This window comes from Eublepharis macularius, chromosome 3, assembly GCF_028583425.1.
Source record: "Eublepharis macularius isolate TG4126 chromosome 3, MPM_Emac_v1.0, whole genome shotgun sequence".
Classification (NCBI taxonomy): domain Eukaryota; kingdom Metazoa; phylum Chordata; class Lepidosauria; order Squamata; family Eublepharidae; genus Eublepharis; species Eublepharis macularius.
This window is the reverse complement of record NC_072792.1, coordinates 94,746,182-94,761,336: the sequence shown is the minus strand read 5'-3', so window position 1 is coordinate 94,761,336 and position 15,155 is coordinate 94,746,182. Positions and strand designations below refer to the sequence as shown.

The following is a 15,155-nucleotide window of genomic DNA, read 5'->3' as shown; positions in this document are numbered from 1 at the left end:
TCCATATTCATAGTTTTGTTGGTAAGTCTTTTTCATTGTCCTTAATAAATCGCTCCATCTCTCGCTCAGATCTGATGCGTTTTTTTGCCCCTCCAAACTCAAAGGACACTCCTTCCGGTAGCTCCCATCTGTACCTGATTTTCATGTCCTTCAAAATCTGAATTAGCACTTTGTATTTTTTCCGATCCAATAACACTGATCTGGGCAGTTCCTTCATTATAATGATCGTCTTGCCATCAATCTCCAATGGATCTTGAAACTGTTTTGTCACAATCCTCTCTTTCATGTTTCTTGTTGTAAACTGCACAATCACATCCCTTGGTAATTTCCTCTGGGTTGCAATTCTCGAGTTCACACGGTATGCCACATCTAGGATAGCCACAACTTCCTCCTCCTCCTTCCCCAGGTATTCAGCCAACACCTCAGTCATCTGTTCTTGCGCTGACTTCCCTTCCACTTCTGGCAGACCACGAAAACGTAGCTGCTTCTCCATGTGTTTAGTTTCTGCAACTGACATTCTCCCCTTCACCAATCTCATCTCTGTTTGTTGCGTGTCTATTAAATTCTCCATCGCGTCTTCTACTGTTTTAACTCTCTGCTGCGTTCCTTGTAATTCACTACGAATCGTTTCCATACCTTTTTTCACTTCTGACAGCTCCGACTTTACTGTCTGTGTAACCTCTTTAACCTCTTTAATAAGCTCCAATTTCGTGTCCTTAAGCTCTTTAATCATATCTAAAAGTTTTTTGTCCAGATTTTTATCCAGATTTTCTATTGCCGATTGCCACTCTTTTTTCGACATCGTGGGGCTTGCTTTAGCTCGCTCCCACGAATCCGCTCTCTTCCTTAACTCCGTGGCGTAAAATTAAACGTTTTTCTTTTTCAAATGTCCCAATCTTCTTGCCAAAATTAAATTTTAAAGTGTCCAAAATGTCGGGCGTCTTTTCTCTATGGTTTCTCTATGATGTTGTAATCCAAAATGGCCTACTTCCTCTTCCGCTGAAGCCGCGACCCTTCCCCTTTCAAAAATGGCGATTCCCTACTTCCTGTCCTCCGGCAAGGGCCGCTTCTCTCCAGCCACTCTATTGTTGTTACGCACTTCCTGTCTCCCGTCTTCCCACAGCAGGTCTCGCGATGGTGTCTTTTTCTCACAGCTCCAAAGCCACAGGTATTCAAAACAATAGTCCGATTTCTTTAATAACTTCTTTAAACTTAGTCTCTTTTCAAATACGACTCCTGCCGAGTCTTCACCTCCTTTTCACTAGTCTGTTGCAGTTTAAAAATCTACTTTTTTTCCTCTCTGTTTTTGTCAATCTGTCCCGTATCAAAAGATAGCGATCTTTACCTTCTCTTCACTTTTCTCGGGTTGTAATCGCTGTTTCGATCTTAAATTCTCCTCTCAGCTTCTTTTCCCAATCGAAGCTTGGGTATGTAGGTCTTATGCCAGCTGAATTGGCCCCAAAACTGCCGCAGAGATTATAGCCGACCCGTCGCAAGGTGGGACCTCAAGGATCGGGGGGAGACTCGTTGTGTAGAGCCCCCCCTCGTCCGAGATCTAGCTCACCCTAGGGTCTTGAGCGTTCTTTGCCTGCTCCCCGCCTGAGAGCAGTCGGCCGCGGGCTATTTTCACCCCTCCGGCCGGTTAAAATGGCAGTCCGGTCAGCTCCGCAAATGGAGCTGCGTTAGACCTCCATGAATCCCAAACCGGAGAATCATTTTATATTTCTTAACGTTTCCAATGCAGGATTAACTATATGCTAATCTCTAACTTGAGTTAAGAGAAGGTGGTCCACCTGCATGGCATTCAGAGGGTTATTAGATCAGCCCCTATTCCTTGCATGGTAGTGTAGTGTTATACTAATGGAAAACTTAAGTAAGAATTAAGGACAATTTTCATGTATGTTTAGTGAGAAATGGGCTAAAACTGAGCAGCTCTGTTTCACCTTTCTCAGAATGGATTCCATTTCAGGTGCTGTGTCACAAGAGTATCTGTAAGTTTGGACTGTTAGAAATACTGAAACTTGTCTGTACTATGACTTAAAATATTGTAAATATCTTTCCACAGGAATTATAAGCATATTACATAGACATTTCTTCTTTTCAATTGTGTGAATTGGAGAGTGGTATGATGATGATATAAAGGTAGATCAACCAAAGTATAAAAATGCTGTACTAAGCTCTTGCATTGTCCTTTGTAGGAGGAGAGACTTCAGCATGCAAACCTTCATCTGTTCGGCTTGCACCATCATTTTCATTCCATGCTGCTGGCCTTCAGATGGCTGGACAGATGTCCCATTCACATCAGCAGTACAGTGATCGTCGGCAGCAGAACATAAATGACCAACAAGTTTCTGCCTTGTCCTATACTGACCAGATTCAACAACCTCTTACCAACCAGGTAAGGGACATTTAGGAAATAAGTTTTTACACTGAGAGTTGTGCTTAATACTCTTACTTTCCAGTGCACTTTCCTTAGTCTCGAGCTCCAGACTTGTTTGCACTGTAAAGATAGGTCTAGAACTGTGCCTGAAATATCAGGGAAGAGAAAGAGTTGTACAGGGATTAAGCACTCTTCCTTTTCTGCACACCTTCTCTTCTACTAGTCTCCCCCCTTCCCCATGCTGCTTTCCCATTGCAAAGCAGCAGGAATGCATTTAGAAACCAAAGTTGGATGTTAACTTGTATTTCAAACATAAGAATGGAAAATCCCTCTTGAAATCTCACGTCTGCTTTTAACTCGCTTGGATACATATATAATTAATTCTGATTGTTTAATTACTGCTGTAAGTCATGCTTGGAACTCTCATTCCTGGTTGAGCAGGACTGGCCTTAACCATGATTTATGTCACTAACATGCTTATGGTTGAAGCAAATTTTGGCAATCAAGCTCCAGAAAAGGGGTGGGAGAGAATATGAGCTTGCAGCTCATTTCTGATTGTTTAATTAGAGTTATACAATATGCTGCATTACATCTGCCTCAAAGCTACCCCTCCCTCCCGCAATAAAAGGAAAATAATCCTACCAACATGTGAGATACTTCCAATATTCAAGAAGAGCTAGATAAATTATTTTATATATCAGATTCTTCTGCTTTTTGTCATAGCCATTAATCCATTATGATTTTTTAAGAGTAGAGATAATTTATTTTTGAGGTATAGAGTCTATAAAATAGCTAATAATAGCTTCTTATTACTTTCCCACTCAATCCAGTGAAGTCCTCCGAGATTTAATGAAGCCCATGGCTTTACTGCACCAGTTTCTTTGTGATTCAGTTCTCCGTACTGGTGTTCATTGTATCAGCATTCTCGATTAGGTTATTTGAAGTACTGTTAAACCAACTTGTTTATATGTACAATTAAAGATGCTTCCTTCAGTCTCTAGGCTGTGTCAAACAACTTGTAATATGTTGAAAATAAAATTGTGTGGTTTATTGAAGCAAATGGGCCTGGTAGAAAAACCACCAGTTAACAGTTGATGTAGAGTTGGAGACTGAACTAGGGGTTTACTTACAAATGTGCATTTAGGATCATATCCTAATTATATGCTCATTGGAATCTTGTTCATAATTGCCTTCAGCCTGTCTGTTTCCAAATTATCAATCACTTCCTCTTTGTTCAGATCCATCTAAAATTAGATAGGCTTATAGTCACAGCTAAAGCATTCTAAAACTGTAGTTCCCTTCAAATGATATTAACTATGTTCTATTGTGTATTCTATTGATTTTTCAACATATAAACTCAATAGCTTTTCATTGCTGTTTCCTTTTTCTTTGTGCCTGGTTCCTTCATGCCATTTTAAATAGATCTTCTAGAGACATCTGGGTTGGCCATTGTTGGAAATAAAATCCCGGACCAGATAGAACCTCAGTCTGATCTAACAGAAGGACTCTTCTTATCTCCCTTGGATCTTCCATAAATATACACATTATTGGCAAATAATGTATTTCCATCTACTTTACTTTCCTATGTTTCTGAAGAAGCTGTAGAGTGTGTATCTTTTAGTCTTATGATGATACCTCAGATGTGATTTGCAGTTGGAGTACTTTAGGATGATTTTCAAGTGCAGTTACTTCTAAGGTGCTTTGGTTAGCAAGACTCTTGCTGAAAGTTTCTTCTTGGATTTTTTGGCCAATGAACATACTTTTAGTTACAAGATCTATTTGAAGTCATTAGAAAGGTTGTTTTATAGATATTTGGCTCCATCTGCTGGCCAAATAAATCCACATACCGCTACATGTTCCTGTTGACTGCTAATGCCAGCAGAAAACAAAACAAAGTCCTTATCTTAGGGACGTGATTAAAGTGACCAAATATTTCTTAATTTCTATGAATTTACTGTAGTATAGCTCCTTTAAAAGCCTAGAGAATCACTTTCAATATCCATGTAGCATCTCCCCCCTCCCCAGTTTTGTAATTGTTTAGTTTGACAGACTGTTACTTTAGCTCCCTTTAGTAGCTGACATGGAGGGTGGTAGCACAGAGCTCTCTGTTATCTCCCATGCTATTTAATATCTGTATAAAGCCTTTAATGAAATCGTACACAGGTTTGAAGTAAATTGTCATCAGTATGCTGATGACATCCAACTCTGAATAAGCTCCTGGCCGCTGCTGAATCCTGACAAGATGGAGGTGATGCTGGCTGGAAGAGTCATCCCTTAAACAGGACTGTTCTTCATACCATCAGTGGTGTGCATTGTTCACTGAAAAACTCTTTTAGGGGCTTGGAATTGTTGCTGGCACCTGTTGGACAAACAGGTGCCCATGACAGTGAAAATATTTTTTCCAGCTACATCTAGTTAGCAAGCCAGCCATAGCCCATAGCAACTCTGGCAACATCCACCGATCAGGCAATAGCAGCTGATGATGCTTCTGTGAATGGCACCACCTGCCTATCCAGCCACTGTCCCTTAAAGCCACTCCCATTGCCCACAGAGAGCCAACAGATGGGGAAGGAAGACCCAACAACAGCACAACATCAACAGAGGCACATGGCCCAAGTGTGCCCTCCTTTCCTGTTCATAAGTAAAGGACACCTCTCCCTTCCATGGCAAGGTCTTGAACAGCAGCAAAGGCACTGCCCACACAAAGCCACCCATGCTCTGAACCACATGCCCTTTTCCCATGAAAAAGTTTTAAAAGAAAGACAAGAAAAGATAGAGGTTAAGTGTGAATCTACAGCTCCCTCACACAAGACCAGCTTCTAACCACTGGACAAAGAGGGTAGGGTTTAAAAGAGGCCTGCCAGCAGGCATTAGGCACTCCACCGCAGCCCTGATAACACCAGCAGCCACAGGGGGCCAGGCAAAGACTCTGGCATGAGTCACCATGGCCAAGGCTCCTAGTCTGATCTAAGCATGGGGAAGTGGCAGGCAAGATCCTTGAAACTCAGACTACAAAATAGGCAAATGGGCCACCCTGGAGACCCATCATTTTGGCAAGAATTCAACCACTTTATGCTGAACCCATTGCAGAAGCTCCCTTGTATCCACCCTGGGTCCCTTGCCCCTGCCCTGTCAAAATGTGCCAAAAGTGCTGTTCGAAAGTGTGAGGCCCAGAGACTGCCCTCCCCCATCCCAGTGCAGCCACACAGACACTTGGACCACCTATCAGCCTATTCCTCATGCAACCTGCACACAGCAACCAGCAGTGTGCATGAGGGAAGGGAGCATTAAACAATATGTGGTTCAAGGTGCTACTGGAACCCTGCTGTGGTTTACAGCTGTACAAAATAGAAGTCCAATGGAACCTGAAACACCAGCTACAGTGATCCCAGCATGGGTTCCCCCTTGGACATATGAAGGAGTAGCCCTAAGGGAAGTCACAGATGGAGGGGAGGGGAGGGAGGGAGGAGCGTGAAGCTGATCTCCTTCACTCATAAACAGATGGACGAGGACAGAGTTGGAGAATACCCCACAGCAAATCATGAAGAGGTCCAATGAATTGAGTTGCCTGCTTCCTCTGTCCAGTATGGCCCCTGTGTCCTTGTGAGCTGATCCCATGGGCCATTGGGAGACTGGCTGGTCGGAAAACTGCCTAAGAAGAAGCTCCAGGAGTCGGGTTGGAACTGAACACTTAGCAGTGGTAGGAACTGCACTTCTCATACACCCAGGACTTCCTGTTGAATCGCCACTTGCACAGATGCTAAACAGAAAAACACGTACTGTAGTGGCCAACAGAACAGATGCCATGGCAGCCACAGCTATCCTTGTGGGGTGCTGGCAGGTTCTCTGGTTCTACGAACAGTCTGAAAAAAGAGGGCTATACCAGTAAGGTCCAGTAAGAGAGAAAAGAGCAAGGTATAATAGGAGAGTTCTTTACTGATCTTTTTAAATTCTAATGCATTTCACAAATGGCTTTGTCAGGGATTCTAATAGAGTAGAATTAAAGTAAATAAAACACACATTTCAAAGATATTTAAAATTAAATCATTAAAATCCTTCTAAATTCAGGTCCAAAATGGCCAGGATCGGACCTGAAACCGCCAGGATCGAGGCTCTGCCGGGCGAGGGAACACTCCTCCACCTGGCAGCGGCCCGATCATGGCCATTTTGGGCCCCTTTTTGGCCCAGTTCAGGCCCAAAATGGACAGGATTGGGCGGCTGCCGATCCTGGCCATTTTTGGCCTGGGAGAGTAGAATTAAAGTAAATAAAGCATACACATTTCATTTTGGGCTCCTTTCGGACCTTTTTGGCCCAGTTCAGGCTCAAAATGGCCAGGATCAGGCCCGAAACGGCCAAGATTGGGTCTGTGCCTGGCAGAGGAACACTCCCCAACCTTGCAGCCGCCCAATCCTGGCTATTTTGGGCCCCTTTCGGCCATTTTGGGCCCAATTCAGGCCCAAAATGGCCAGGATCAGTCCCAAAACATCCAGGATCAGTGGGGAAGTGCTGTCCTGTGTGGCTGCAGCCTCTTCCAAGCTGATCTGGACCTTTTCAGGCCCGTTTGGCCCCCAAATGGCCCATATTGGGCCCAAACGGCCAGGTTTGGGCCGCTGCCGAGTGGGAGAGTGCTCTCCCATGCAGCAGCAGCCCGTTCCAGGCTGATCTGGGAAATTTTGGGCCTGATTTGGCCCAATTTGAGCCCAAAATGGCCTGAATCCGGCCACTACCAGGCGGGGAAGTACCAAATTTAGCCTTATCTGGGCCAAATTGGACCCCCCCCCCCATGGAGCACTCTTGGGGCAGCCACAGCCTGCGTGATGTCATCATGCTGTCCCAGGAGCGTGCACGCATGCATGTATTGGGAAGTGCACCACCTCCTCCCAGGAGTTGCCCCAGGTGAGAGTTCTCCCACCTCTTTCCCCAGAAAAGAAGCCCTGATTGTGGGGATAATAACAGTAACTACGTTCACCACCCTGAGTGGGGACTACTCTCTCTAGAAGATAGATCAAGATGGGTAGCCGTGACAGTCTGTCTGTTGCAGTAGAAAGGAGGAAGAGTCCAGTAACATCTATAATACCAACAAAATTTGTGGTGAGCTTCAGAAGTGAGCTGTGACTCACAAAAGCTCATACCCTACCACAAATTTTGTTAGACTTACAGGTCCTACTGGACTCTTCTCTCTAAAAGAGTGGTATATACGCACAGTTATTATTAATGATTTTAAATATTTTTGTAATAGTTTTGAAATGTGTATGTTTTATTAATTTTAATCCAGCTCTGTTAGACTCCTGACAAAGCCATTTGCAAAATGCATTGAGATCTAAAAAGATCAATAAACAACTCTCCTATTGCACCCTGCTCTTCTTTTCTCTCTGAGGTTCCACCCTCATGGGGTGGGGGGGCTCCGCTTGCCAGAGAATGAATGCCCTTGAGGTGCATTCAGTAGCCATTTGATTAGCACTTACTTATCCCATGAGGAAGTGCTGTGCCATATAGGGCCCAATCCTGCAAGGCAATGGGTCCCACGGCTGCTTGGCCAGCTGATCCCCAGAGCCTAGTGGGGCAGTAGTCAGGCACCTGAAACCACCTTAGGGGAAAAAGGAACCACCTGGAAAAGGAATGTGCGTATAAAGTCCAGTATAGGGCTGCCAGCATCCCCCATCCCCCATTATAGACAGCATTCTCGGGTGCTCAGTCATTTATTATTACAGCAAAAGCCGGTAAAACAAAACAAATCTGGGTTAAAAATGTCATGCCCCCTCGCGTCCCCGGGTCGCCGCGGCAGGTCAGGACCCCCTGGTGGGGGCAGTGGCAGGTCCATCACGGGGCCCGTCGCAACTATCTGGCGGGTTTGCAGCCACGTCGTGTTGAGGCCCTCTCCGTTGAGGCTCCCCCTGTGCCTCAGAATGGGGCCCCGGGCCTGAGCTAGCAAACTCTTAGGCCCGTGGCTTCCCCTCGCCGGCTGCCTCCTTCACAGCAGGGACAGCCTCAGCGTGCTTCCTCCCTGGCCAGGGTGTGGAGCCCACCTAAATACCTTCCCCTCTAGGGCCAGCTCCACCCTCTCTCCCCTGCCCCTGCCCCCATGGCTAGGCTCGCTACCTGGGCCAGGTGTGGCCTCACCCTCTTTGCCCAGCTAATTCCCAGTGTCTGGCTCTCTTGGCTTTGTTCCCACCCCCTGTGTCGCCCTAATCCCGCCTTCTCCTTAACAGGCAGGCCGACCTGCCTTTCCTGATCGTCTTCAACCCTCTCCTTCCTCCCTCCCCTGTCTCGCCTCTTTGTCCTGCTCTGCCCCCGGGCCAGCTGTCCAGTTGGGTGGGGCCGGCCCTGCCGCACCTGCGCGGGCGTCTGCCCAGGCCGCAGCCTGCCTGGCCCTGCCTGGCCCGTCTCTCCGCTCCCTGGGGGGGCCGCGGGCTCGCCCCACGTGCCCTCCCCCTGCCTGCGCCGCTGCCGCGCCGCTTCTCCCGGCCCCGGGCGCCAGCTGAAAGGTCTGGGAAGTGGCTGCAGCCAGCAGCGGCCACTGCTGCGCCGCCACACCACCGCCTCTCCCAGCCCCGGGCACCGGCTCGCAGGCCAGGGAAGCACCCGTGACCGGCCCCAGCCGCCGCCCCACCGCGCCCCCGGGAGCCGGCCTGAAGGCCGGGGAAGCGGCTTCAGCCAGCAGCGGCTGCCGTGCTGCCACACCACCATGCCTCCCGGCTCTGGGCCCCGGCTCGGCAGCCGGCAAAGTGGCCGCGGTCGGCACAGGCCGCAAGTGTGGCCGCTGTGCCGTGCCTCCCGTCCCCCCCGGCGCTCCCACGGACCCCCCCCCCCGTGTGACCGGTGGATCTGGTAAGTCCTCCGCCGGGGGGGTCCCTCAGGGGGGGAGGAGCCACGGGCTGGCCAGGCCGAGGGGTGGCGGGCCCGGCCCTCGGACAAAAAATAAGTTTACATCAGGGCATAACAATAAGATCAGAGCATTAGTGCTGGAAGAATTGATGAAATAAAAACAATGAAGATAAAAGAGAGTTGAGAAAAAATGGCAAAAGGTGCTCTTACCTGGGAATGCCTAGGAATGTGCCCTATTGAATGACATAGGGCATGGTACCAGTTGGACTTGGCTTGGGTTGCCCTCATATGTACACACTGATAGCTTTGGGTATGGGAGCCAGCATTGTTATAGCAGAGCTTGGGCTGTTACGATGGGAGAAAGCAGGTGCAGCGTCCTGGACCAGGACAGCTGGATTCCTACTGCTATTCACCTGCCATCATATGGTCATCGCTACAGGTCAAGACTTCAGAGGTAGGACACCTGTTAGGTAACTAAAATGAGACATGTTAACCACGTAGTATGGATTTTACTCTCCCCCATGGGTACTAGTGTTAAGTGCTCCTTCAGAGGTCCTAAGTGCTCTCTCTGTGCCTTTCTCACCACTGAAGTGCCAGATTGTGTATACACTAAGTGTACACCACAGAGACCTCTGAGGCAGAGTCCTGTGGTGTATGCCCTACTTACTTAACCATGGGGTGTCCTGTCTGGGGTTTATATAGTACCAGGGGGGCTGTGATTGGTTTTGGGGGAGAGGGTTTGGTCACCACTGGGGAGGGAGTAATTGGTTGCAGCTGTCAACACCCTATGATCTGCTGGGTCTTTTGAGAAGAGCTGGGCCTTTGTGTGTGTGTGGGGGGGGGGGCTCACTTAGCCTTTTCCATTACATGGGCACCTGTGGGCTATGCTGTGATTTTTTGCTGGCATAACATTCCACCAGGTTTGGGTGCATTCCTGGGCTGGGGTGCCTTAGGGAGTTGCCTACTGTCTTGCCCATAGGTCTTCCCCTTTCCCAACCAGTGCAGAGATTTTGGTGCATTGGCACATATCAAAGGTATGAAGGCACATCTCCTAGTCAGTTCCCTATGTACTCTCTCTCCCTGGTTGTGATGTAATTTAAACTTTACACTATTGAAAACACTGAAGTCTTTAATATAGTAATGTTAAATATATAGCATATTATTTACATTTTAAAATATTCTTAAGAAACGAGGTATATATCTACAGAATATGTAAGAATTATCATTATCTAATGCTGTAAATTGTCTTTCATAAAAGTTTTCATAGTATATGTCAAGGGTGGCCACACTTGCTTAATGTAAGAGCCACATAGAATAAATCTGAGATGTTTGAGAGCCACAAGACATGATGCATTGAAGTGACTTCAGAGGAAGAGGTGGGTTTGGGGGAGGGCTCTGAAAGTGACATCACAGGAAGGGGTGTGGTTTTGGCAAAGTATGCTGGAAGTGACATCATCAGAAGGGGGTGGAGCTTGGGAAGGACTACCAACTGACCTTTGACCTGGAAGTTGTTGGGGGAGAAAGGTTAAAAATAGCTTTAAATCAGAGGTGCAATGGATCTTGAATCAATAGAGTCAGCACACGAGTTTAGCTTTTAAAAAACATTTACTTCTAAAGGGAAAAGGGTCACAGGTTGCCTACAAAACAACAAAGCCTGGAGCTACGTTTTTCCTTACTGTTTACAACAAAGAGCTGGGATAACAGAATGGAGAATCTTCTTCTTCCTCCTTCTTCTTGACCCTGAAAAGAAAGTCACCTGACCTGTTGACCAATAACAGTTTACAAACACTCTCAAGTTTCCCGGGCTTGCAGATTATTGGCTTTGAGCCAGGTTCCCTTTCCAGGTCAATCTAAACAATAGCATGGTAGGTAAACACATTAACCCCATAATGACTGAATCTCAGACCTTGCAACACACGTATATTCCAACACCCCTTCTCAAGGTCTAGCATGGAAGTCATTATGCATTCATATTTAACAAACATCATTCAACTTTTCTTTCAGCATTAGGATCAAACATATTCAACATTTCACAAAGATACTCAAACTTAGTTTTAGATAGTGGTTTAGTCAGGATATCAGCCACCATTTCTTCTGTACGACAATGTTCAATTTCTATTAGTCCCTTCTGGTACAAATCTTTCACAAGTTCACATTTAAGTCCAATAGATCTGCTTCTTGCTTTAGTACTTTCTCCTTGGCATATAGTAATACACGCTTAATTGTCCTCAAACATAACTACAGGTATAGGTTCGTTTATTCCAAAGTCTTTTAGCAGGTTGAAGATCCACTCTAGTTCGCTGCAGGCACTCGCCGCTGACACACATTCAGCTTCTGCTGTAGATTGTGCTACAATGGTTTGTTTCCTACTAGTCCAGTCTATCAGTCCATCTCCATAAAAGAATAGATATCCGCTGATTCATCTGTAGTCACTTGATTCTTCTCCCCAGTTGGCGTCCATATATCCAACCAGTCTTGGTTTCTCAGATGGCGAGATTCTCAGCTTTAGGTCTGCTGTTCCTTTCAGGTATCTTGCTATTTTCTTTATCGCGTTCCAGTCATGATGATTAGGAGAACTTACTTTTCTGCATAAGATGCTAACAGCTACTGCTATATCAGGTCTTGTGGTTTTGCTCAAGTACAGAAGTTTTCCAATTGCTTCCCTGTATTCACTAATATTCCTAAGTGGTTGTCGATCTCTTTCTCTCAAGTAATCATGTTCAAGTGGTATACTTGTTTCATTGCAGTTTTTCATGCCAATAGATTCTATAAAGTCCAATGTTTTTCTTTTCTGACTTAGAAGAAAAGTTCCATCTTCAAGTCTTTCTAGCTGTATTCCAAGGTAATGTTGTGCATCTCCAGGTTGCTTCACCTCTACCTCTTTGTTCAGTCCATCAACTATTTCTTTGATGTCTTGTCTGTCTTGGCTGTCAGACTGTGGCTAAAGAATATCCTTCCTACAGGTTCTCCTCTACAAGCAAACAAGAGTCCATTGTTTGAATAAGGAAACTTTACTGTAGAAATGACCCATTATAGTCCACTGTCCTGAATAAGAGATCCAGGATGGTACAAGAGCATTGTTACCAATGAAGAGCAAAGCATGAGGTACAAAGTAACAGTTCCCAGCTGAGCCAGCCTCCCCCCACAGTTCTCAAAACAACATCTTTCAGTCTTGGGAAGCTGGACTCTGTCAAGGCCAATCTGGGATGGAACGTTGTTAGACAAAACAGTCTCATTCGGTGAGAAGTCTGCTTGGGAACTTGTGCACCTGTGGGGAAAGCACTTAAACACTAGAAGCATTAGAAAATGGAGACAGTACAGCTCATATACCCACTGAACCTGACATTCTGCCCCCCTTAAAATAAATCCCCCCCAGGTTTATATGGATAGCGAGTATGAAAAGCTTTGGTTAATCTAGGAGCATGAACATGTACAGAATTCACCCACTCATCGAACCCAGAGTCAAAGTCCTTCCACCTGATGAGGTACAACTGATTGCGTTTGATTTTAGAGTCCAGAATTTGTTGTACCTCATAGTGTATTTGATCATCTATCAACGTTGGAATGGGTGGAGCTTTGACGTGCCATTTATCATCTGTTGGAGCCTTCTTCAACAGGCTGACATGGAATGTATCATGTACATGGCACAGATTTTTGGGTAAATTTACAGCAACAGTCACTTTGTTGATCACTTTGCGCACTGTAAAAGGTCCGAGGAATTTTAAGGCTAGTTTGCGGCTGACTTGTGCTAGTTTTAGATTTTTGGTGGATATATAAACATGATCTCCAGGTTGCAAATCCCATTCGGCCGCACGGTGGTGATCGGCGTATTTTTTGTAATCCTGTTTGGCTTTCTCGAGGTGTTTTTTAATGAGAGTCCATTGTTGGGCTGCCTCCCCCCACCATGAAGACACATCTGGCGAAGTCGGGGAAAAGGAAGGGGGAGCGTCCAGCGGAAAAGGGTTAAAGTGGGTCCCATACACAACTTTGAAAAGGGCTTCTCCTGTAGAGGCATGTACACTGTTGTTGTACGAAAACTCTGCTAGAGGGAGGAGATCCACCCAATTATCTTGTTGGAAGTTGATGTAGCAACGAAGGAATTGCTCTAAGATCTGATTAGTTTTTTCCGACTGCCCGTCGGTTTGTGGGTGGTGGCTTGAACTGATTCCTTGTTCAATATTTAACATCTGTAAAAGCTCCCGCCAGAAGTTGGCAACGAATTGTCCGCCGCGATCCGAAATTACCTTGGACGGAAAAGAATGTAATTTTACAACGTGTTTTAAAAATAGATCTGCCAGTTTTCGAGCGGTGGGTATAGTGGTACATGGAATGAAGTGGGCTTGCTTGGAAAACAGATCCACTACCACTAAAATGCAGTTATGTCCCTTGGATATTGGTAAATCAGTGATGAAGTCCATGGATATCGTTTCCCACGGTTTGCTGGGCGTTTCCAAGGGTTGCAATAGACCCGGAGGTTTTCCCTTGCGGGTTTTGGCGCTGAGGCAAATGGGGCAGGAGGCGACGTATTGGGAAATGTCTTTGCGCATGCCCGGCCACCAGAACTGCCGTTGTATTAAATGTAGCGTTTTCAAGTACCCATAGTGTCCTGCGGTGGGGGCATCATGACACCGCTGTAAGACCTCTTTTCGTAGACTGTCGGGTACATAGAATCTATTCCCTGATAACCAATCCCCCTGCGGGGATTGTTTTAGCTTGGATTTGGGCATCTTATCCCCCTCCTTTTCCACCTCAGCCTTAAGTTTCGATTTCCATTCTTGGCCGTGCTGAAGGGGTTGGATTGCGCGGCTGCGTGTAGTTACCACGCCTCCCAACTGCGTAGGTGAGAAGACTGTATCTATAGTCTCCTCCCGTTTACTTCTATGTTGGGGCATGCGCGATAGGGCGTCTGCAAGAAAGTTGGTTTTGCCCGGGAGGTAGTTCAAAGTGAAATTGAATTTGGAGAAAAATTCCGCCCACCGTAATTGCTTGGCATTTAACCGTCGGGGACTTCAGAGGGCCTCCAAGTTTTTATGATCTGTCCAAACCTCGAAGGGGTGGCGTGCCCCCTCCAACCAATGCCGCCAGTTCGTAAGGGCCGCTTTTACTGCAAAGGCTTCCTTCTCCCACACATTCCAATTTCTTTCTGCCTCAGAAAACTTTCTTGATAGGAATGCACAAGGTCGAAGCGTCCCGTCCTCCCCCTTCTGCAATAACACTCCTCCAATTGCAGTATCGCTGGCGTCGACCTGCACTATGAAGGGGCAATTTTCATCGGGGTGGCGGAGAATGGGTTCTGTTACGAATTGCATTTTTAAGCATTCAAAGGCTGTTTGGCAATCAGGTGTCCACAGCAATTTAGAGGAGGGTTTTTTCACTTGGTCCCCTTTATCTTTGGTTTTTAACAGTTCTGTTAGGGGAAGCGTGATCTGTGCGAAATTTGCAATGAATTCCCTGTAAAAGTTGGCAAATCCCAAGAAAGACTGCAGTTCTCTATGGGTAGTGGGAGTTTGCCATTCTTGGATCGCTTGTATTTTGGTTGGATCCATTTTTAAACCCTGTTGGGATATACAGTAACCCAGGTAACTGAGTTCAGTTTTATGGAATTCACATTTAGATAGCTTGATGGGCAACTTATTACTCATTAGAGTGGCCAGAACCTTTTGAACCAGTTGAATGTGGTCCTCCTCTGAGTCTGAGTAGATTAACACATCATCAAGATACACCACCACTCCTTTATATAGAAATTCATGTAGTACTTCATTTATCATGGACATGAATACAGACGGGGCTCCCGTCAATCCAAAAGGCATAACTAAGTATTCATATTGTCCGAGGGGTGTATTAAACGCGGTTTTCCACTCATCTCCCTCCTTGATACGAACGTGGAAGTAAGCATCTTTTAAATCTAATTTTGTAAAGATCTTACCTTGCGCCACGACGTTGAGAAGG

General features: G+C 46.1%; 1 protein-coding gene across 2 annotated transcripts in view; it reads left to right on the top strand.

The window, feature by feature from the left end:
* DYRK1A (dual specificity tyrosine phosphorylation regulated kinase 1A) overlaps positions 1-15,155 on the top strand; it is a 291,221-nt gene that overhangs the window by 233,995 nt on the left and 42,071 nt on the right. For both annotated transcript variants that reach the window (XM_054973646.1, XM_054973645.1), the window contains one exon: positions 2,199-2,398. In XM_054973646.1, the coding sequence (XP_054829621.1) occupies positions 2,199-2,398 (200 nt within the window). The remainder of the gene's footprint in view (positions 1-2,198; positions 2,399-15,155) is intronic.